This window comes from Corythoichthys intestinalis, chromosome 18, assembly GCF_030265065.1.
Source record: "Corythoichthys intestinalis isolate RoL2023-P3 chromosome 18, ASM3026506v1, whole genome shotgun sequence".
In the NCBI taxonomy this organism is placed as follows: Eukaryota; Metazoa; Chordata; class Actinopteri; order Syngnathiformes; family Syngnathidae; genus Corythoichthys; species Corythoichthys intestinalis.
Window position 1 is genome coordinate 25876602 of NC_080412.1, and position 23667 is coordinate 25900268.

Sequence of the window (23667 nt, forward strand, 5' to 3'; positions counted from 1 at the left end):
TGCGCTAAACTCTTGGCGTCATTTATGGTGGACGGCCACTCCTTGGGAGAGAAGCAACAGTGCCAAACTCTCCCCATTTGTAGACAACTTCTCTGGTCACAGGCGGTTTTTGCTATGGGCAATGTGGGCGACCGCCCAGGGCGCAATCTATTTGGGGGCGCACAAGCGCCCTCGAGAAAAAAAAAAAAAAAAAAAAAATCCGCTAGTTTTCTGGACTAATACCGCTCATTTCCACGTCAAGTTAGTAGGGTGGGCGCTAGGGCGCCCCTTACTATCATGTCAACTGCTGCTGAGAGTCGTGTGTGTCAGAAGAATAGGCAGGGGGAGACGGGAGGGGGATCAGCTGCTCGCAACTGCAGAGTGAGTGAGCAGTACGAGTCTCACTCACTCTCAGAGGAAAAGCAAGGAGGGGGGCGGGGGATAGACTGAGCTCTCATGATCCCAGGCCACACAACACAAACTCCTGCTTCCAAATAAATTGTATTTAATTCATGAAATTAACATAGATATTATTAAATGTTGTTCAATAATATATTTAACAAAATAACGTAAAAAACGGAACACATTCTTGTGTTTGGTGTTGGGGGGGGGGGCACATCAGTCAATGCTTCTCATAAGGACATTTCTTAGCAGGTCTATGTTTTACAGTGGGCGGGGCAGCTTTAAACCACTCATCAGTGATTGGGTACACACCTGACTTAAAATGTGCAGTAAAAATAGTTTCAATTGCTCTTTAAGTCTCCTTATGGAGAGGGTTCACTTACTTATTTTTCGCCCTTCTGTTAATGTTTGCATGCCTACCACATTACAATATTAAAACCTATTAGTGTTTGGACGGTTTTAGTTAAAGCAGACACTGTATGATCATCTGTGTGATTTTGACAAAGATCAGATCACATTTGATGGGGATTTTATGCAGAAATGTGAGGAATTCCAAAAGGTTCAGATACTTTTTCATACCACTGTAACTTCAAAAAGGATAACGTAAAGTGCTAATTTCTCATCAAAAACACATTAACATTAGAAATAACCAATAAAAGCATTAAATATCCCCAACCCAAAAATGCACTTGGTTCTGGTGTTATGGTGGTGTAAAAATCAGTGCAGATTTTTATTTTTATTTTTGCCCAGCAGAAAAAATACGGGTCTGAAGGGGTTAAAACAATCGGACATTGTCAACAGTTACTCACAATGTTACAAATTATTTGAGTATTCTTTGCAACGAATAAATTTCTACTTGTGCTCGAGTAAATTTTTGGATGAGTACTTTTACTTTTACTTGAATAATATTATTTAGAACTGACACTTTTCTTACTTGGGTCATTTTTTTGGCTACTTTACACCAACCTCTGGTCTGGACACAATAGAAAAATAGTACTCTGTATACAAGCAGCTATTTAACCTGTGATTAGAGTGGCAGTGGAGACCAGAAGCAGGCCATGGATGTGCTCATCACGCCTGAGGTGGGTTTACTGCTGTGGACCAAAATGATGGAGAAGCTGAGGTTACATCAGGTCTGATGGGACATGACAACAAGTACACTGGCTGTTCATTGCTGGTAAAAGGCCACGGGCATCCAAGCCAGAGGATGAGCAACTGCACAAACAGGAGAGAATCATTGTCAACACTGTAACATCTTGATATCCCGTGGCCAACCATGACAAACACAAAATCCGATTCAAAATAAGTGCTAGCAGTGCTGAAGTCGAAAGCTAAACGTTAGTAATTTTCAACGGCGCTCCACTGTAGGACGAACGAAGGAAACTCGTTGGCTTTAACGCTAAACATTTGTATAACGACGGTTTGCGTGCGTGTCACCTACGCCGAATTGAAGAGTGGTAGATTAACCATACATGTCAACGCATAATAGGCGTACAACAACGTTCGAAGTGAAAACATATTAGTGTTTTTCATTCGTAAATTATCGCAACGCGATTTGGTGCCGAAAAAAAATAGCGGAACAAATCCATGGCATGAAGGACAAAACCGATGGACACAGCTGGAGGCGGCAGCGGTATATCTGTCTTACCAAACGGCGACTTCAGGGCGTTTGGCTATAGTTTCCAGTGTAAATTTCCGACGATGAATGGACAGTTTGGGAAACAGTTGATGATTTGTTCGACGGCCATTATGATGATTTATTATACAAAAGATTTCCGGAATGAACGGACGAGGTTGTCATAGTCTCGCGAGAGTTCCGGGCTATTGTTCCGAAGGGAAAATAAACTAACGTTTTACTCACAACTTTGAAGCCATTTAAATTGTATTTTAGTCTTATTATCGACTTTTTCTGTTGCAAATATATACCAATACTTTTTTAGTGACGTACAGCATTAAACAATTATCTGATTCACTGGTGGCTCTCTGGCTACATCTAGTGGTCAATTGAGCAATTGCGCACAGAATGACGTAATACAAAATGACCTGTTGTTACATTCATGAGCCGAGTGGCAGACGTTTCCATGGCGAAAAGGGACTTAGTATCCGTCGAGTAAATAAGTCAATTTAAAATAGTTGTTTGAGCATTTATTGGATTGCATAAATAAGGAATGAGTATACTTGACGTAAAGCAGTTTGCCTGGGCGTTTATCATCAGAACACAGTCTTTCATTCCTAATTTTAAAAAGATGTACTGCACCAGCAAGGCATTGAATCAAACTGCTCGAACGAGACAACAACAAGTGAAACTTCCCTTCGGTTCCACCCACTTTCACGGAGACAACGTCGACAATTGCCTACCGAGCAACAACAGCACCTCCCCTCGAGCGCTGGCTTCTCCACCCCACCCCCGGGAGCGACTCTACTAACCGGACTTTCCTCCCGAGTACTGCCGGCAGAGGAGGAAGTAACACCGAAAGACTCACCTCTCCTCTCCGCCAGGCACCAGCGTGTTGGAAACACTTTCAAAACTTTTCTGGAGGAAGTGTTTTGTCCGTATCTCTACAACAACAATGTCCGTCCAGAGCCAAAAAACTACCACGACTACTTACCGGACCGTGAACGTGGCCTCGCCCGAGCCGGTGATCGGCGGCACGACCACCTACCGGACCTTGAACGTGGCATCTCCCGAGCCGGTGAGCGGCAGCACGGTGCTGACCGCCACGACGGGCCGCTCGGCCTCACCGCTCCAGTATGCCGTCAACGGCAACTACAGTACGCTGCGCTACCTGGTGCCGGTGCAGCCGACTGTGCAGCAGCAGTCGTACGTGCTCGTGCAGCAGCCATCCGTCATGCAACAGGTGATGTCGCCCGTCTACCTGCAGGGCGTTCCCCGCTTGAGCGTCAGCAGTGTGGACTCGGAGCTTCTGTACCAGCAGAACACGGTGAGGTCCGAGTTTACCTTGAACGCCACTACTTTACTACACTACTCAGCAGGGGTGAAAGTGGTTAGAATTTCTTGCCGGAACTCCCCGACGTGAAGGTCGCCACGGAGCCAGAAATTTTTATCTTTTTTATTTATTTTCTTTTTTCTTTTTTTTTTTTTTTTTTTGGGGGGGGGGGGTCAAAACAACTGCAAATGCAAATGCAAAGCAAGCTGTTTTGGTCAGTTATTTCTATAACACATACAAACACTGATTTTCACTCTAAATTGTGTATTTTTTTCAATGATTTGCAAAATAAAAGTTAACAAAAACAGCTATAACCCCAACCTCCATCTCCTAATTTTTATTTTCCCTCATTTCCTCACATACTACATGCCAAATCTCAATTTTAACTACTTAAGAACATAGGATATATATATTAAAATTGAAGATGTAATGTAAACGTAAACATTTACTTTTTATTGTGCTTTTTAATAATAAAGATATAAGTAACATACATTCAGAAAAAATAAGTGCAAATGACTTATATCCTGCAGAGTTAAATGGAATATATTTTCAAGATCGCGCAAACATTTACTTTTTTAAATCATAAGGAAATGAATAGGTAGCCTAACACAAATGAACAAATATAAGCCCAAAGTGCACATTGACAGCTAAGATGTTCTGAACCTCCCCATCAGAGCAAATAAAAAGAAATATGATAAATAAGCCACCTTAGCTCTTTCCTTGTGCTTAAAGATTTGATCCGTTTTCTGTTGCATTGCCTTATTATTATTATTATTATTATTTTTTTTTTTTTTTTTTTGCTGTTTCAGAAAAATTGCACATCTGAACCAATCAGAGCTAAGTATCTCTGGTGATCACATGTCAGTATGTCAGCAAATTGAACGGATAAATGAGTCCAGGCGTTTTGCTTTGCCTCGTGGATTCGTCAGACTCAGATAACTGCAGCAGCTGGGGAAACCTCCATGCCATCCGTGGAATAAAATAAATAATAAATATCGGTGGAAACTGATTACCCTACACAGCACTTTATTATGCTTGTTGTTAACACTTGTGTATGCAAATTTGATGTTGGTAGATTGTTTTCTTCTTGGAGATGAAATGCATGTGTGGCAGCTTTGTATTTTTCTTTTTCTACCTAGCGTTTTGACAGTCGTCGTCATATTTTCGGATTCAAAGCACCGTATACCGGAACAGCGTTCCTGCCCTGACTCTTACACCGGAACTGCGTTCCAGCCCTGAATCTACTACGGTTTTTCACTTTTTGCGGCGGGTTCGAGTCCCCATTAACCACGAAAAACGAGGGATCACTGTATACGACATAGTCTAATTACATAAAGGGCTGCAATTAATAATTATTTTCATACTCGATTAATCCGGCGATTAATTAAACGATTAATCGATTAATCAGATAAATGTCACTTCTTTCAGTTACCTTCACAATTTACTTTAAAGTTGTGTTTGGCATGTTGTAGTTGCAATGAAGACAAAATGGATGACTATTTCTATCAACTGTATCGATTATCAAATTTGTTGGCAACTAATTTATAAATCGATTTAATCGATTAGTTGTTGCAGCCTTATTGAGAAGCTAGTTTAGACAATAAGATGAATGAAAATTTGCAAAAATGTGAATTGTTGTTTTCCAAAGTAAAAGCAGCATTTTTGTTCATGTCGTACTTTGACTTAACAAAAATATAATGAAGAAATCTGATAATATTTACAATTGAGAAGTTATATGTATGTTATAATTTCAAGAATTTAGACGAGTTTAAGGTGAAGACAGTCCTAAACGATTAATGGGTTGTTAAAATAGTTGTTGATTAATTTGCTCACCGATTAGTTGTCGATTAATCGATTAATTGTTGCACCTATAATTACATAATTACATTTAAAAATGTATCGATACAATTTTTATATTGCTTTATCTTCAAGTATGTTCTCTGTACTCACAAGTAGAAACACTTTGGCAGACCGCTAGAACTTTATTTTGGAACAATTCCTGTTATTTGCTGATAAACTCACCTAACCACTGTGCCCAATTTGTGGTTTGGTGCCAAATCATTTATGTAATCTGAGATGATAGTATCATTTAGTCAAAGTAGTGCTGTTGCCACCATCTTGTAACATTTATAATGCAACCTGTTTTACGTGGCTTCAATTACTTGGGGATTTTGAGGGGAACTCTATGGTATAGAATTTCTAATATAACTTTGGCACACTACAATGTTACAAGACAGTTTTGCCTCATAGTAACATGTAGTTGCCCTTAGAGTACGGTAAATTTAATACTCTATTGTGCAGAAACATACAGTAGTGGAAAAAATGTGATTACGTTGGATATTGGTATGAAATTAATGCTCAAATTACTTTCTATTTCATAAAGTGTATTATTGCATGAAGGATACTACATTTTCCTTTAAAATATACTAATACTCAGGTGTGATGAATGGATAGACTCTATTATTGTATTTTTCCACAATACTGTAATAGCAATTAGCTTGATTAGTACACAACTATAATGGCTGTGTACAATGCATATACAGTATGTGCGCTTGTGTTTTGCTTAAACTTGTGTTTGAAAGATGGCTTCATGTGATTAATAAACATTCCTAAAGTTGACTTTTTAAACTTTTGGGAGTTCCAATATAACATAAGTGAACCATGTGTGATGAGGTGTCTTAATTTAGCAATGCTGTGTGTGGGCGTTTGCATTTTGTGCAGCATGTATCATCATTTTGGAAGCATAATTTGCATTGCGGAATTTGATTGAATCATCATATTCCAGCTTCTTTGCATGCATGGACGAGAAGACAGTTCATGAATAATTCATTTCTTGTGTGTGTATTTTTAGGTGGGATGCATGATGCAAAACTGTTTGCATGTGCATGTAGTGTCATCTGACCTCATTTTAACACGCCGCCTTGACTTCTCGGAGCCTATCATGAGCAATTGTTTGTCATCATGATGGATATGAGTGACTTGTCACTCATGTTGATGTATCTTTTTCACCCTGTTCAGTGAATGAAATTGAAACTAAACAAAGTCCATCTGCCGAGGATAACTGCTACTGACTGGAGCGGAGTTGGGCCAATTGCCTAGTGAAAGTTTTTCAAAGAAAACACTGGAAAACACCAGCTGCGTACCAAAAAGGTCCACTTCCTGGTCAGTTCTGGCCATGGGTCCTTGTGACTTTTTGGTGCATCCTGTTATTCCAGACGTGTACACCCAATTTCAAATCAATCAGTGAAACTGGCCAGGAGGGCTTATTTTTTCCCAACTTTTGAGTTTTAAAATTGTTCCCAAAATGGCTCCTTTAAACCAAAACAGCCTCCTTATCGCTCAATTTCAGCCTAAAAGACCTTTTCATGCCTCCTGTTATGGTAAACATCCCAATTTTTAATAAATTGAGTGAGTGGTGTTAGGACTATCCCTGAAAATCCGTCTCCAAACAGCTGCTTAAATCTAAAATGAGTGACTTTCTGTACAATTTCCAGGATGGGTGCTTGAATCCTTTATGTATATCCTAACATGTCCTTCTAATTTCGTGCTGATTGCTGAAACTGGTATCACGGGGATCTATTTTGGTTAAGTTTTCCTTCAAGATTGTTCTGACTAAACTCTTTCAAAATATAACAGCCACTTCCTGTGCTTTGCTTTTATTTGGACCCTACCGTTGTTTTTTGAACATTTATTACCAAAGGATTTCCTCTGGATCCTCTTTGTCTTTCAACCCCACAAATTTGTTCTCCTGTTTGAGTAGCTCAAGTTTAACAGAAAACGAGCGAGTGCCATATCCCGCTTACTTGGCTGTCAAGGTGGCACACCTTAAAGTCCAAAAAGATAACATATTCTTCCACCCGGTTGCCCCCCCTTCCTGATTTGGTGGCCATTGTCTGAGTTCATATGAGGCCGAAAAAGAAGAAAAAAAAAAAAAAACATTAAAATTGAAGACAACGCAACAATTTCTAATATATTCAGACAGACGAGAGATGCTAGTCTTATGAATAATATTTGAAAAGCGGTTGTTGGAAATGACGTTACATTAATACTCTGGAAGGACAAGTTCCTATTGTTTTCAATAAGACGTTAGGCTTCACAGGCAGAATGAAAGTCACTCCTACAACTAAATAGCAGACGTAGCATAGTACAGCTACTTGGTGTCAGGTTATCAACTCCAACCTGACAGGTGAGGCTATAAAGTGATGGTGCTAGGACCAGAGTAAAACAAAAAGAACATGATTTAAAGGCGTTTGAAGCCAGTAACATTCTTCAGCTTCTCTTTGTGCTGCTGCTTAGTGCTCAAAGAGTCATTATGTAACACCATGTGGACTTGTACAGCCAGCAGAGCTGTTTGGTTAGGGCTGTTTTCGACAAATATGCTTGTATTTAAAGAGAAGAACCAGGAAAACCTAATACAATATAATTAAAAGCATCTAATTGTTGAGTTGCAAATGATTGGAGTTCATAAAGTTTTGGAACTGATTTTTAAAAACAAAAATAACAATTCAAAAGTAAATACTACATTAGGATTTTTTGCCCAAATTAATTTGTACTGAAACCACCTTAAATCTAATGAAATTTGTGATGTAGTTTTAAGCTTACACTGTTTATTTAGTTGTACACTTCCATTAATTAAACTGTCGCTTGTATAGCTAATTATGTAACAAAATCTAGAGGGATCAAATGGCTTTAAAAAAAAAAAAAAAAACTGATTTCATTTTTTTTTTAAATTTAATTACCATAGTAATATAATAGCCGCAATTTAACCCGCCCTCCCCACCACACACACACACACACACACACACACACACACACACACACACACACACACACACACACACAAAACATCTCACAATCACACAGCGTCCCGCAAGGTTTAGTTAAAAAGAAATAGTTTGTGTGTGGTACTCATCTCATTTTTACCCAAAAATTCATAAAAACTATTTCTTAACATGATACTTGAAGTAACCACAAAACTCCACTGCCTGAAAGCACTTTGAAAACATGTCTGAAACGACAATGACTTATTTGATCTGAGTCTTGACTTTTATCACAGTTGCGTGCTTGATAGTCTGCCAGTTAACACAGTTCCGGTCATTACATTCTAACAGTAGCGTCTACATTGACAGCTTTTAGTAGCGGAGCAGACTGACTTCCCACATATTCCTCAAACAGGAGTACAAAGACGCATTATTCGTGGGTTACAGGACTCCGGCGGCCACGGCTTTCTATGAACATGGCTCTTTCTTCCTCTTGTCTCAGAGTGTGAGCAGGAACTCGTCCTCAGGGTTGAGCTTGTCCTCCAGTCCCCCCAAGAGCCCCGAGCCCAGTGTGGAGGAGGAAGAGGAGGAGGAGGACGAGGCAAGGCACACACAAACACACCAGTTTTAGTTTCCCCACCGCAGTTAAAGCCATCTCGTAATGGTGGAAAATCTCTGGGATGCTGTCCGCCTGGCAGGTGCACAAAAATGTGTCCTTTGCTTAGGAAAGCCATTGGTCTTTGTTTGCTTATTTTTGTGTTGTGAATTAAGCCTTTGCTCTAAGGAAACAACAATACATTCTCTTCAGTTTCGGAGCTTAAAACCTGTCACAACAGGTTGTAGGAGTTGACTTTCAAGTGTTATTAGTGCTGCAAAACTGATGACAAAAAAAAAAAAATCATTATTTCCGAATTTTAAAGGCATTTGCACCGAATGAGATTATGATGCTTGTTTTAAAACGCTCAGCTAATTTAGAGCTCCTTAATTTAAAGCAACTCACTTTTTTGATAACTAATAATAAAATTAACCGAATAATGACATCACATTTGTGGCCACAATATTAACGTTTGCGATACTTTCCACGTGGATGCCAGGTCTCAGTTACAATTACAGTATATAATATCATTAATTATAGTAATTCACATTTGCATTTATGTTCTCATTTCAAGAATGAGACTAGGTCCTAAATTTGCTGGAAAGTGTCTTACGTTTGACCCAACCAAACTGGGGGAGTGTGTGTGTGTGTCTATCTGTGTGTACGTGCAGACACGCCCATCAGCGCCGAAAGCGAATGAGCATGTGTTGGTAGTTCAATGTGTGTATGACAAAAAATTCAAGGGTGTGTATGTGTAACTAGAAAGGTGTGTCCGTGGCCACTTCCCACACGTTTTTGCTGTGGGTGGGTACATTTTGTGGAATGTCAACTTGCAGCATCACGTATAAGACGGGCGTGGTCACAACTGATCTGATTTACAGTATAGACTCACTCTTATTCTTGGAAATCACCTTTCCTATTAAAATGACACACAGTTGATTGATCTTATAGTTACAGTCCAGTCATTGCGTATTCACTACGTTCCTCCCTTAACTAGCATTTCTTCAAAATTAAAGGTTAATAAAGACTGTCATGAACTTTTCCCACCAGCTACGAGAGTTAACTCCAGCGTGTTTTATGTATCTAGCGGTGGTAAAACGTTGAGTTTTTTTCTCTGGCAACTGTCCGTGTTGAGAAAGAGAATGTGTGTATAACCTAAACCTAAGACGAGTCATCCACACGTGCTTTTAATGGAAAATAATTCATTTTGGTTCTGATGGTAATAATGTTGAGCTGTGGGTTTAGGACTGCATTTATTTTCATTTTATTTAGAATATTTTTTTAAATTTTTATTTTAACTTAACATTATACTTATGTTCCAATTTGCTAATATGTTTTTAAAAATGATCTTTTTATTTTTAAACCCAGATATCTCAAACACATTTTAGAGCTGAAATTGCAAAACCGTGATACTGTTAAACCGTGATATTTTGGCTTAAGGTTATCATACCATCAGAATATTATACTGGCACATGCCTATATACAGCCATAACATTTTGTAGGCCACAGTTGTGTACCAACTGTTAATATTGTTGCTTTCATGACTCTAAATGTCCCCCCAAGTCGTTTTTTTTTTTTTTTTGGTTTATTTATTTATTTTCTTAAAATAACAAAAATAATCACTTGCCCTATTAAGGGTTAAGAGGATTCAGTAAATGCTTTAATTGAAAGATGAGCAACTTTCGCTTACTTTGACGTACTCGTGCCTAATTGGGGCTACAGCTAACTGTACTTTTAAGCACGTCTCTGTTCTCGTGTGGACGGAGCATTAGCTGAGGCGGTCGTTCTCGCTGCTGCGAGGAATGTGCGGCATTCCCGGCTAATTATAGGCCACCTTCGTGAGGCTCAAGCATTGTGATGAAGATGGGAATGCCAAAAGGGAATTTGTGTGTTTGTTGTGAAAACAAAATCAACATTCTCTGCATGAATTGGATTGTTTGGGTTCAGTATACTAGTGTTGTTTTGGGCAGCCCTTTGAATTTTAGTCTTAGTCTTTTTGACGATAATACTTATTAGTCTTAGTCATATTTTAGTCATTTCAAAATGTGTTTGTTTTCGTCTAGTTTTTGTTGACAAAAATTCAGACTACCATAATTTTCGCACTATAAGGCGCAGCTGACTATAAGCCACCACCCACCAAATTTGACACGAAAATGGCATTTGATCATGGATAACTGCACTGGACTATAAGCCGCAGCTTTCCTCACTGTATTATGAGCTATTTACACCAAAAGATATCATTCAGTAAAACTTTATTTGACAGCGGCATCATAAGACTGTTTTAAGACCAAATGAACCACCATGAAGCTTTGAACCAATTTGTCCATCACTGTGCTCTTGTGGGAGACAGTCAACCTCTTCTGCCACCTGCTGTCAACACTGGTGTCGTCCAACATGCCTCCTAGGATGTATTACAGCGCTGCTTATGTAAATAACAACTCAAAATTGATGTTATGTGCTAATTATTTCTTCAGTTACTGTTCTAGCTGTTTCATTCATTGCTATTTATGGAATTTGGTAACGCTTTATTTGACAGTGGCGCCAAAAGACTGTTATAAGACCATCATAATTATGACATGACACTGCCATGAGCATTAATGAATGCTCATGACAGATGTCCTTTTGTGTCATCCGTCAAATTATCTCCCTTTTGAACGGATGAAAAGATCGGAGTTGGACATAAATGGAGTTAGTGACATAATTTGCCGGATGACATTTAGTGACATCTGTCATCATCATTCATTAATGCCGATGATAATGTCATGTCATAATTATGACGGTCTTATGATGCCGATGTCACATAAAGTGTTACCTATTAACCCAAATAAATAAAAAAATAAGCCGCATTGGACTATAAACCGCAGGATTCAAAATGAGGGAAAAAGTAGCGTCTTATAGTCCGAAAATTACGGTAATTTCTTTTAGTTTTAGTCAACGTTTACTCAATATTTTCGTCTTTAAAATTCGCAAGTTTCATTCCAAAAACAAATAAATAAAACAAGTTTTCTAAGTTTCAACTATTTCATATGAACATTGACAGACAGGCACACAGTGTAGCATCTACAAATCTATCATGTGATAATACACACGCGGCAGGAAAACAGTCCATTTCTTTCAATTAATTATACCCCCCTGGACGTCACGAACTGTATGTTGTCAGAGTTTAAGAGGATGCTCGCCGTTAGACATAGCCTAATGCTAACGCGAACGTGAATGCTATGCTAACGCTATGAGTTACATTTTGTGTGTGATGATCACTCAGTACAGACCTTTAAATGCTAAAGCAACATTGTATAATCTCTATTTCGAAGATAAAAAGACAAATCTTACCGGGTGTTTCTCAAAACAAGCAGTGGGAACACTGGAGAAGACTCATGTAGGTGAGTTGGGTGGGGCGCAGCAGGTCACATGAGTGACACAATCAGATACTGTTATAATGTAGGCTAATTACATGTAAAATGTCACACATTGTGAACATGTGACAGAAACTGGCACATTTTCGTCTCGTTCTCATCTCGTGAGACGAAAACTGGCATTCGTGTCATTATGTTTTAGTCACACAAGACCTGTTTTTAGATCATTATTGTCTCGTCATTGTCATAAAAAAAAAGTTCGACGAAATATTTTCGTTTTAGTCATTGTTGACGAAACTAACACTGGTCTCTACTTTGTAATAGAATCGTCAATAGGAATAATTAAGACCTTTTCCTTTGACTTGTTCAGTGCCATTGACGGTGATGTGGCTCTTTTTATCCATATATATATATATTTATCCAATATATGTAAATGAGTTCACTAGTTTATCACGATTCAGTGTCCAATCCATTTGAACTGAGAGGGTGGCAGCTTCGTTCATTCGCTGCCAACCCTTCCACCTAAATGGATTGAATGTCTAACACCATCAGTGGCAGCCAATGCGTTCTTTTTTGTGTGAGAGACTTCACACAAGGTGAGGGAACATTTGATTGTTGCTTTTATATGTCCTTTAATCAAATTGTTTTCTTGACCATAACCTGAAAATTCCATTCTTGACGCTCTATAGCGCTCAGTGTTTCCTTTCCTTACAAATAAATTCTATGGTGACATCACCGATGAATAGCAGAACATTTGCAGTTTGATAGTTAAAAGATCTGGTGGCTATGAAAGCAGTATACATTAGACCCACTAATAAAAGTAGGTGTGTGTGTATCACTGGTAATGTAGGTCAGTGGGTGACACAGTGGCTCTCAGAGTGTAACGTTAGAGGTTGTTATTGAGAAAGAGTCAGTTTACCAGACTGCCTCTTTGTGGAAGTCTTTGTGTTTTTCCATGTCATTAAGATTTCTTTTTCGTCATAATATAATACTGTGTATTCCACCAAATGGTGTCCCATGAAAAATACTGTAAATGCCCATTACAGCAAATATAATTAGGTTTCATGATCACACTCACTGTTGAGTCCATTTGAACCATGCTGCAAGCATAGACAGGTTTCTTCAAGTATTTTTCTTGTATAGTTAATCTTTTTTTCCTTGAAAACCAAGACATGAAGGCACAAGACTATTCTTGCAAATTTACTTGTATTTTACCTTCAGAAAAAAATACATAACAGCTCACACGATTGGACATTTTTCTTTCTCAAAAAATGTATATGAATTGCAAGTCAAAGCAATGTTTTCCTAATAAACGTATTCTGATTTTAGTACGTTTTGGACTTTTTAACTAAGAATTAATGACTATTCTGTTTACATTCCTTGATGGTAGTTGTTGTTTTAATCTCAAGTCCACTTATCGTAACTTCCAATGATGTTTGTAGGAAAAATAGACTCCCACTTTTGCAGCGGAGTTCATTAACAGCCTCGGCAGCTATTTTTACTTGTTTAGTTGTTGGTCTCGTCCCGTCTAGGGTCTGGCATGAACTCAGCCTTAAGATTTGGCATCTGCTGATTGTCTATAAAGCCAGCAAAGCACTTTCTCTTATTGTGTGATTATGAACACTACTACCTCTGTCCTAGCATCACCTAATGAGGGCTTTTAAATTTCTTCACATTCAGTGTTACTGTACAGTGTTATTTCTACTCATTTGATATTCAAGTCAATTGATTGAAATGCTCACTCATGGTGCCCCTTTATCTCAAAGCAATTATTTATATGCGTCTTCATCAAACTGACAGTCCTTGACCGGTTTTTGGACTGCACTTGCTTGGTTTCTACGCATGTATGACTGGCATGCGACACACCCGCATATGAGTTTTAACCTTAACTCATTGGCTGCAATTGACGGCGATAGACATCCAATCCGTTTGAACTGGAAGTGCTGCAGCCCTACAAGTTCAAATGCATTGGATGTCTTCTAGTGACAAACTCATTTAAATTCACAGCAGAGAGTTGTCACCATTATGTCAATTTGTGATGTTCCATCGAGTCCTTGTGGAATCTAGCAAAGCGACTCCGAGTATTTACAAAGCGATGACATCAACACTTTTTGTAAGACGCAAACGCCAAAGTATGGGCTAAAATGTCAGTACACGCCACTCAGTCGAGTTGGTCAACTAATCAATTAGGATTGTCATTTACAGTCTTACTAATTACAGTAATTACTGGGTAGTTGTATTTCAAAATAATTGTCATTTAATACATTGAATGCAAAACATAACCTATGCTGAAATGTTAGCAAAGTACTTAAAGCAACACCAGGTAACTTTTCAACCTTTATGAATCATTTTCATAACATTTGTGATATGTAGACTGACAACTAGTTGAATGAAACCTCTTTTATATCTTGAGGGGGTCTTTATCACTTTTACCGGCACTGATTGACTTTGAGGATGGTGGCAGGAGCCCTGCCACACACAAAAAAAATACAAATGTGCTGACTGCTTTACGGCATACGTCACTTCCCCCTTTTCCCATTCATTATAGACAAGTTTCCTGAGCGAAATATGGGCGGCGCCGTTTTGGACAATGTCTGCCTCGAAAAAACTCATGAGTTGCAGTTGAAGTTAGCAGTGTGTTAAAGAAGATAAAACTACAAAATCAAGCCAGAGAAACCCACAGAATCTCCAAAAATGGATTCAGCATGATGTAGATGAGACGTAGATGAGATTGTATGATTGTTCATATCACTTAGTTGATCATTCGTGGACAAAATTATAACAACCTGTCAGCCTGTGTTGACGTGAGGCATAGATTAATACCTGAGTGACCAAAATGCGGTGAAATCAAAAATTACATTACATAGGGGTGTGACAAAATATCGAAATGGTGATATATCGTGATACTTTGTATCCCAAAAGGTTATCGATATGCTCCTGCAAAGAATCGAGATATTGTTTTAAAAAGGTGTCACTGTTTAAAAAAAAAAAAAAAAAGCAACCAACAAGTTGCTACCAAAATCTTCCACCATAATAATGTCTCAGTTAACTCTAAGGCTGCATTGTCCAATCCATTTAGACTGGGAACGTTTTTTTCTTTTTTTCATTCGAAACCAGAGCATTCACAGTTTTTCTTTCCGATTTTCAGGGCATTTACAGGTCATTTCCTGTTGAGTTTGAGTCACTGCCTATTCATTTGGGTGATTCTCAGGTCACTTCCTGTTCTGTAACTCAAACAGGAAGTGACCCATAAAATACCCCAAAATCAACAGGAAGTAACTCAAAATCAACTGGCCCAAAATTACCCCATTGCCTGGCATTGGCTGTCACTGACGGCCATAGACGTCCAATCCGTTTGAAGTGGCTGCCACCCTCCCAGTCCAACCCGTTTGAAGTGGCTGCCACCCTCCCAGTTAAAATGGATTGGACGTCTACTAGTGAAAAACTCATTCCAATTCACAGCAGAAGCTTGTTTTTCTGTGTATTAGCTGTTTGTAGAATATCCCAGAATGATTTCCTGACCAGTGTATCGATAATCGTTGTATCGCCATATCGTCAGATCATTGTTATCGTGAGCTTTGTATCGCACATCGTATCGTATTGTGAGGTACAAAGAGGTTCCCACTCCTAATATTACATTTGCGAAATGCAGAAGGGCTGTCACGGATTTTCTTGTTACAAGGAAATACTATAATGTATGTACATATAAACAAAAATAGTATTTCATTCTTTTTTATTGCAGATATTGATCGCAATAAAGCATTTGGGCAACACTATTCCATTTCTTGTTTGATTTAATACGACTAGTGCATGTGCAAAACAGGTCAATAAATCACAACTTACAAAATGATTAGAAAAATATTCACCAAGGTTCAGCATACGAGGAATGTGTTATCAGACAGCAGAGCTTGAAGGAGCCAAACTTTCACCCGACATTACGAAACCCTAAGTGGCATTCCGATGGGCCTTCCCCCGCTGTCCGAGGTAATTCCAGCTCCTTCCAGCTCCAATAACGTATCTTAAAGTTGCTGCAGTTAAAAAGCTCGTAGATGGATCCCGGGGTCGAGCTGACGGTCCACCGCGAGGCAAGACACCATCTGTCCCAGCCCCTGCCTAAAGTAGAACGTACGTAGTCTTGATATATGTCCATCAACGTGCAAGTCAAGATTTCTTCCCTTGCCTTACAGCGTTTTCCAGCTGTAAACAAACTGAAAAAAATAAACTTGTAACACTTTCAGTTATGCATTTACATGATTGTGCCATACTACATGTACTGATTAGCAAGGGGCTAGCAGCAGATATAGTAGTTGCTAGTTGTAGTAAATAATGTTAAAGCTCATCATAATTGCAATCATCGTAATAACAATATCAAAGGCAACGAGTCGTTTCATGCGCAAGATTTTAGCTTTAGTATTTTTTGAGCACCGGACACATGAAAATGCAGAACATACCTTCCAAAACACAGCGGCAACTCGGCTACAAAACACCCAGTCTTTGTGGTGGCACGAGCTTGATTCCACATCCGCCTTCATGAACATATTGTCCTCCCCTGTCGGGATGATGATGGTAGATGGATGCGATATTTCCAAATGGTCTTTTTTAAGGGATTTTGATGAGTAATGTTACTCCTGCTCCACTGTTGTTTTGAATGGGAAAATTCTAAAACGGAAGTTATTTGCAAACATAGGGAAGTAGAGCGGAAGTACCTGGGAAACTTGTATATAAATTGGAGGTGTATTGCGCGAATTTTGCTAAGATGGCTGAGCACCAAAGGGACAAAAAGTTTTGTCTCAGCAGGAAAAAGAAAGGAGGCTACCACAATATAAAGAATAAACATTGGCTCAGCTTTCACTCGCTGGCATGACACCCTCAACCGAACTCGTCAGCGCTTACAAGTTCTGGTGGGGTTGTGGGGTTAGCCACAGTAAACCACACAGTTGCTAACCGTCAGAAGCTATGGTTTTGCCACAACTGGATTCATTACCTTATTACTTTTCATCCTTCACACTGCTGCTGGAAACAGAAATGTTGTTTAATCCATCTGCAGGCGACCATCATGATTTTACAACACTATGCGTGTGTGCGCTGGTCCTCATGGGAAATGCAGCACTAGTCCTCATGGGAAACGCAGTCTTCCTTTAGGCAAAACACTACCTCTTTTGTCCACCGGAGTCGCTAAATCGACCAAAACTGAAAAGTTACCAAGTGTTGCTTTAAAATTTTAATGAAAAAACACTTTTTGGACATAGAAAACAAACACTATTATAAACTGAAGACAGCCTGCACTGGAAATGATGACAGCTGCCCTCTTTTCTTTGTTACTTGGTGTCCTTATACTTTTATCCATTCGGTCTGCATTGAAAAAAATCGCGGCCAAAGTGCAGGCAGCCGCACCTTTTCTTTTTATGACAAGTATGTAATTGGCCTACAGCCTCTATTAAATATAAAGCATCATTCCATTTCCATTTTTTGTGTTAATTTTGAAAACCAAATCTTGAAACACTCATTTTTTAATTAGCAATTGAAAATGCCGAAACCGAACGATACGCAGAAAGAGTCAAAGTGACAAACCGGTCATCCAGTTTGAACAACAACAAAACCAAGAGATAAAACTTTCGCTTCATTCCCATATCAATCACTTTTGCGGCGTCTCGAACAAAATAATTTCAGGTGTCTGCTGACAAAGGAGAGAGTGACAGGTGAATGTTTACAGAGTAAAGTTGTGTGCTCTTGTGCAGAATGATTGCAGATAACAGGTTATGCAACATTGAGTAGGACTATGTGGCTACAGATAAGGTGGAGGCGGCGCTGGGTGTGTTTGGGCTTATGTTGCTTGAGAAGCAATGGTCGACCTCATTGGAATCCGTTTTTTTAAGAAAGTTTGTCCTGAGTACGTTTTTACAGCAAAGTTTACTGGTTGAGTTGAATCTCCTCCTGAACGCACATAGATGGAAGTTCTCTGTCGTAGTGACGGAAATATGTCAGCAGGGGGTGGTGCTGGATGGTAATGCATGGGCCTGTGATTATTTTACAAGCATTTGTGATTGTTACAATTGTTTTATGTACAGTACTGTGCAAAAGTTTTAGGCAGGACACCTGCCTAAAACTTTTGCACAGTACTGTATATTTTTATTATATTATGTATATTCAGGATATACTGTATGTATATATTTTCCCCAAGTGGAAGCTTCCATGATCCTAATAAATTTAATAATCAAAAAAACATATATACAGTACTGTGCAAAAGTTTTAGGCAGGTGTCCTGCCTAAAACTTTTGCACAGTACTGTATATCAGGTTTGCTGTGCAAACTTAATTAATTAGGCTTTATTGTTATAAACCAAGAAGGTTAAGCTATGCAATTGGAAAGAATCCAGTCTTTAAATGCAATTTACCTATAGTCACTTTCCCGTTCTTATTTTTATCATTGGTCTTTGAGCTAGGGTGGGCTAGATTGTGGCTTCTTTCCAAAATTCTTGTTATGCTATTCATTTTCACGCAAAAAATAACGTGGGTTGTAATAGCCCTTTTGTCCAAAACGGACCAAGGCATCAAGCAAGTCTGTGGCGAGAGTCACGAAGGAAGGTTCTGGTCTACCTCGAGAACTGCCTGGAACCGCCAGACTATTCTCCCTGTATTTTTCAAACACTGTAAGAAATAGTCTAGGACCCAGCCCATTAACGGCCTCTCGAGCAAGGTACAAAATCAATCGTCCAATCAGATTTGTTTATTTGCGTGACGTGTTCTTAACGAGTAACGTCACTCTTGCGTGCCGAAAGTCGTCTCTACAACAACACAAATGGCGAACGGGAGAGCCGAGAAAATGTTCCAATCCGCGGTAAAACCAGTTTTAAATGACCAAAAACACATCGAAAAAAGTCATTGACAACAATCAACATGGCTCGTGCTAGCCATGTTGAATAAACTCCTCCATTCTCCGCTCACGCTAATTACTTGTCGCTTTAACAACGTCACGTCTGCCCAACGCTGATTGGTCCACTCCGCTGTCTGTGGCTGGCTCCGCCCTCGGAATTTGATCCGCCGGACGATCGCCAGACTCAATCGCTGGAACAGCGGTGAGTCTGGTATACCAGGCAACCTCGAGAAGTCGGGAAACGTGACAATAACCTCCAAGTTTGAGGCTGAAGGCGAAGCATTCGAGTGATGTCATTGGTCGGCAGCAGCAGTTTTTCTAGTTTGTTACGGCATAAGTTATTGAAATTATGTAACTTCATTATAAATGTCCAATTAACGAAAATTAGTTGATTTACCTTAACTGAACTAAGCACCTCAAAAACCACCTCGGCTATCCCCCCCCCAATGTTTACTCTAGGCAATGTTTCTGGGGTTTCTAGATTATTTGCACCCCTGAAAATCAGTAATAATCACAACACCGAAAGAGTTGTCAGTCTACCTTAAAAAAGTCCACCTTTACCCCATGAGTAACCACCCATTTGAGCTCATAATTGTCACCTGTGCACCCCACAGTCAGTCATAATCCAACTGCTACTATGGGCAAGACCAGAGAGCTTTTGAAAGACAACAAAGGAAAAAAAATTGAGCTCCACAATGCTGGAAAAGGCTATGCGACAATTGGAAAGCATAATAATATAATAGATAATCTACCTCGGACTGGGGCTCCATGTAAAATTTCTCCACGTGGGGCATCACTCATGATGAGATAAGTGAGGGCTCAGCCGAGAACTACACGGCAGGAGCTGGTCAATGACCTGAAGAGAGCTGGATGCAGTTTCAAAGGCTGCTGTCAGTAGAACACTACGATGCAATGGTTTAAAACCATGCATTGCTCAGAAAGCCAGTACGTGTGAAGGCCCGTCTGAAGTTTGCCAGGGACCATCTGAATGACGCAGAGGGGTCATGGGAGAAAGTCATGTGGTCAGGTGAGACCAAAGTAGAACTTTTTGGTGTAAACCTTACTCGTCATGTGTGGAGGAAAAAGAAGGATGAGTACAATCTCAAGAACACCATCCCCACTGTGAAGTATGGGGTGGAAACCTCATGCTTTGGGGCTGCTTTTCCGCAAAGGGGACAAGACGACTGTACTGTATAAAACAGAGAATGAGTGGTTAAATGTATCGTCAGATTTGGAGCCACAAACTCCTTCTCTCAGTCAGAGACTTGAAGACGAATCCTGGCTGGATCTTCCAACATGACAATGATCCGAAGCACACAGTCAAGCTGACCAAGAAGTAAAAAGCATATCAAGGTTCTGGAGTGGCCTAGCCAGTCTCCAGACCTCAATCCAATAGAAAATATTTGGATGTAGCTGAAACTTTGTGTTTCTCAACGGCATTCCCTAAACCTGACAGATCTAGAGAAGATTTTTGTAGAGGAATGGGCCAAAATCCCTGTTTCCATATGTGAAAACCTGGTGAAGAACTACGGAAAGTGTTTGACCGCTCTAATCGCAAACAAAGGCTTCTGCACTAAATATTAGCAATGATTTTCTCGGGTACAAATACTTACAGTGGGGCAAATAAGTATTTAGTCAACCACTAATTGTGCAAGTTCTCCCACTTGAAAATTAAATTAGAGAGGCCTGTAATTGTCAACATGGGTAAACCTCAACCATGAGAGACAGAATGCGGAAAACCCCCCAGAAAATCACATTGTTTAATTTTTAAAGAATTTATTTGCAAATCATGGTGGAGAAGAAGTATTTGGTCAATACCAAAAGTTCATCTCAATACTTTGTTATGTACCCTTTGTTGGCAATAACGGAGGCCAAACGTTTTCTGTAACTCTTCACAAGCTTTTCACACACTGTTGCTGGTATTTTGGCCCATTCCTCCGTGCAGATCTCCTCTAGAGCAGTGATGTTTTGGGGCTGACGTTGGGCAACACGGACTTTCAACTCCCTCCACAGATTTTCTATGGGGTTGAGATCTGGAGACTGGCTAGGTCACTCCAGGACCTTGAAGCCACTCCTTTGTTTCCCTGGCTGTGTGTCTGGGATCATTGTCATGCTGAAAGACCCAACCACGTCTCATCTTCAATGCCCTTGCTAATGGAAGGAGATTTTCATTTAAAATCTCTCAATATATGGCCCCATTCATTCTGTCCTTTACACAAATCAGTCGTCCTGGTCCCTTTGCAGAAAAACAGCCCCAAAGCATGATGTTTCCAGCCCCATGCTTCACAGTTGGTATGGTGTTCTTCGAATGCAATACAGTATTCTATTCTAGCGAACCGCAGACGGGCCTGGACGTGTACTTTCTTCAGCAAGGGACACGTCTGGCAGTGCAGGATTTGAGTCCCTGGCGGCGCGTTGTGTTACTGATAGTAGCCTTTGTCACTGTGGTCCCAGCTCTCTGTAGGTCATTCACTAGGTCCCGAATGGTTCTGGGATTTTTTCTCACCGTTCTTGTTATCATTTTGACGCCACGGGGTGAGATCTTGCATGGAGCCTCAGATCGAGGGAGATTATCAGTGGTCTTGTATGTCTTCCACTTTCTAGTAATTCCTCCCACAGTTGATTTCTTTACACCAAGCATTTTACCTATTGCAAATTCAGTCTTCCCAGCCTGGTGCAGGTCTACAATTTTGTCTCTGGTGTCCCTCGACAGCTCTTTGGTCTTGGCCATAGTGGAGTTTGGAGTATGACTGACTGAGTTGTGGACAGGTGTCTTATATACCGATAATGAGTCAAAACAGGTGCCATTAATACAGGTAACGAGTGGAGCCTCATTAGACCTCGTTAGAAGAAGTTAGACCTCTTTGACAGCCAGAAATCTTGCTTGTTTGTAGGTGGCCAAATACTTATTGTCCACTCTAATTTGGAAATAAATTCTTTAAAAATCAAACAATGTGATTTTCTGTTTTTTTTTCCCACATTCTGTCTCTCATGGTTGAGGTTTACCCATGTTGACAATTACAGGCCTCTCTAATCTTTTCAAGTTGGAAAACTTGCACAATTGGTGGTTGACTAAGTACTATTTTGCCCCACTGTATGAACCCCAGTAAATTACAAATACGTAAATTATTGAAAAATCATATAATGTGAGTTCTGAATTAAAAATATTTTTAAATCATTTCTCAATAAGTGGAAATGCATCTATGCTTGAAATTTCAGACCTCTACCTATTTTCTAAGTGGGTGAAAATCACAAGGGGTGCAAATACTTTGGCTCCTCACTGTATATATAATAATAAAATAAAACAGAAAAAGAGTTTCAGTCAATTTTTTTCCACTTTAATCCATGTGCTCACGTTCTTCCTCAGCAGCAAGAATGAAGCCTTCAAGGATACAGGAAGAAGCAGAGAGGACAAAAAGTTGTAAAACATCTAAGTTCTACACTTTGCTTCCAGGAGGAGGAGGATGAGGAAGCAGTGGAAGTAGAGGAAGTGGAGATCGTCAACGTTATACAGCAGAAGCCGCCGCCGGCCATCGAGAAGATCTCCCGCACAGAAGTGAAAACCGACCTAACCGAGGCAACCAAGATGGACACGCGCTACTTTGCCGCGTTGCTGGCTGACGTCTACAGGAAGAACTGTGACATCCACTCCTGTATCTCCGAGCATGTGTCCAAGATCAGAGGACAGTAAGTCCAAGTCGGATTGAATGTTCTTAACCCCCTAAAAAGTTGTCTTAGGTGATCAGTCTCAAAGAATTCTCAAAAGGCCAGACAGACGTGTGATATTTGACACCTGACGTTGTTACACAAACATAACATTATGTGGCCAAATTCAACAGTGGAGTAGGAGCAGGAATTTCAGAACATTGTTTTCTGTTAATTTCCTTTAATGTCCGATCAAGGATATGTACTGATTCTTCCTCCATTTTGTGTTACAGGAAAGTGGATCTCAGCGTTGACCAGGTGAGACTGCAGCCCTCCAATTTCAAATTGATGGTCATCTAGAGCCGTGAATGGCAAAAGTTGTAATGATGTGGGTGTGTTCAGGTAGAAGATGTTGAGAGTATGCTTCCTAAAGGAGCCACTGAGCTGACCAAACAGCAAATCCGCTACCTACTGCAGGTCAGTTATTAGGAATCTGCTGCAAAATGACCATGTCTAACAAATTGTCAATGGTTATGCATACGTGTAGACTCGCCTAACTGCAGATAAGAGCATGCGTCTGCTGCTCTCCACCTTCAGCAGTCTGCGAGAGGAACTCCTCCACATGTCCGAGGATCTGCGGGTAAACAACAACGGTGCGCTCGACGGTTTTAATACGACTGGCCTTCAAATGTTTTGTGCATTCCAGCGTCTGGAGAACGAGAAGGAGACCCTGGAGAGAGATCTGGCCTTCAAAGTGGATCAGGCTCGCCAGTACGACAGCCTCCTGGAGGAGGTGCGTGAAAACAACAGACAGCTTCAGGTAAGAAGAATATGCGGCCGAGCCCGGGCATGGGCGCATATTAAGTCATTAAGCCATTAAGTTAATAAATAAGTGAAGTGCAATATAAAGGTTTGAAAAAAAATCTTCACGGTCTGTCTTGAAAATGCAGTTAGATCTTGAATTCTTAAAATTTTAAATTGTGCTGCATTGCTTCGATTAGTTATTTCTTGGAGTTGCTGATTTTTTGAGAGTTTGGCTGTGAAATTTGTCTCAGAATTGGCATGACATTTTATTTGAAATGCTTTTAAAAGATGTTTAAAAAGTCTTAAAT

The 23667-nt window shown here is 39.9% G+C and overlaps 2 protein-coding genes across 9 annotated transcripts in view; one reads left to right on the forward strand and one right to left on the reverse strand.

The window, feature by feature from the left end:
- The window catches only part of LOC130906366 (putative monooxygenase p33MONOX), a 16411-nt gene extending 13250 nt beyond the window's left edge, over window positions 1–3161 (reverse strand). For 2 of the 6 annotated variants that reach the window (XM_057820627.1, XM_057820628.1), the window contains exons 1-2: window positions 2030–2186; window positions 1403–1596 (exon numbers count right to left, since the gene is read on the reverse strand). The gene's annotated coding sequence lies outside the window, so the exon portion shown is untranslated. Of the gene's footprint in view, window positions 1–1402; window positions 1597–2029 lie in introns of all 6 variants that reach the window. The other 4 variants (XM_057820625.1, XM_057820624.1, XM_057820630.1 and 1 more) reach the window with 3 other exon arrangements.
- The window catches only part of pof1b (POF1B actin binding protein), a 25668-nt gene continuing 4464 nt past the window's right edge, over window positions 2464–23667 (forward strand). Inside the window, exons 1-7 of one of the 3 annotated variants that reach the window (XM_057820631.1) lie at window positions 2464–3323; window positions 8592–8690; window positions 22365–22597; window positions 22849–22873; window positions 22958–23032; window positions 23103–23195; window positions 23262–23375. In XM_057820631.1, coding sequence (XP_057676614.1) covers window positions 2952–3323; window positions 8592–8690; window positions 22365–22597; window positions 22849–22873; window positions 22958–23032; window positions 23103–23195; window positions 23262–23375 — 1011 coding nt within the window. In that variant the 5' untranslated portion in view covers window positions 2464–2951. The remainder of the gene's footprint in view (window positions 3324–8591; window positions 8691–22364; window positions 22598–22848; window positions 22874–22957; window positions 23033–23102; window positions 23196–23261; window positions 23376–23667) is intronic. The other 2 variants (XM_057820633.1, XM_057820632.1) reach the window with 2 other exon arrangements.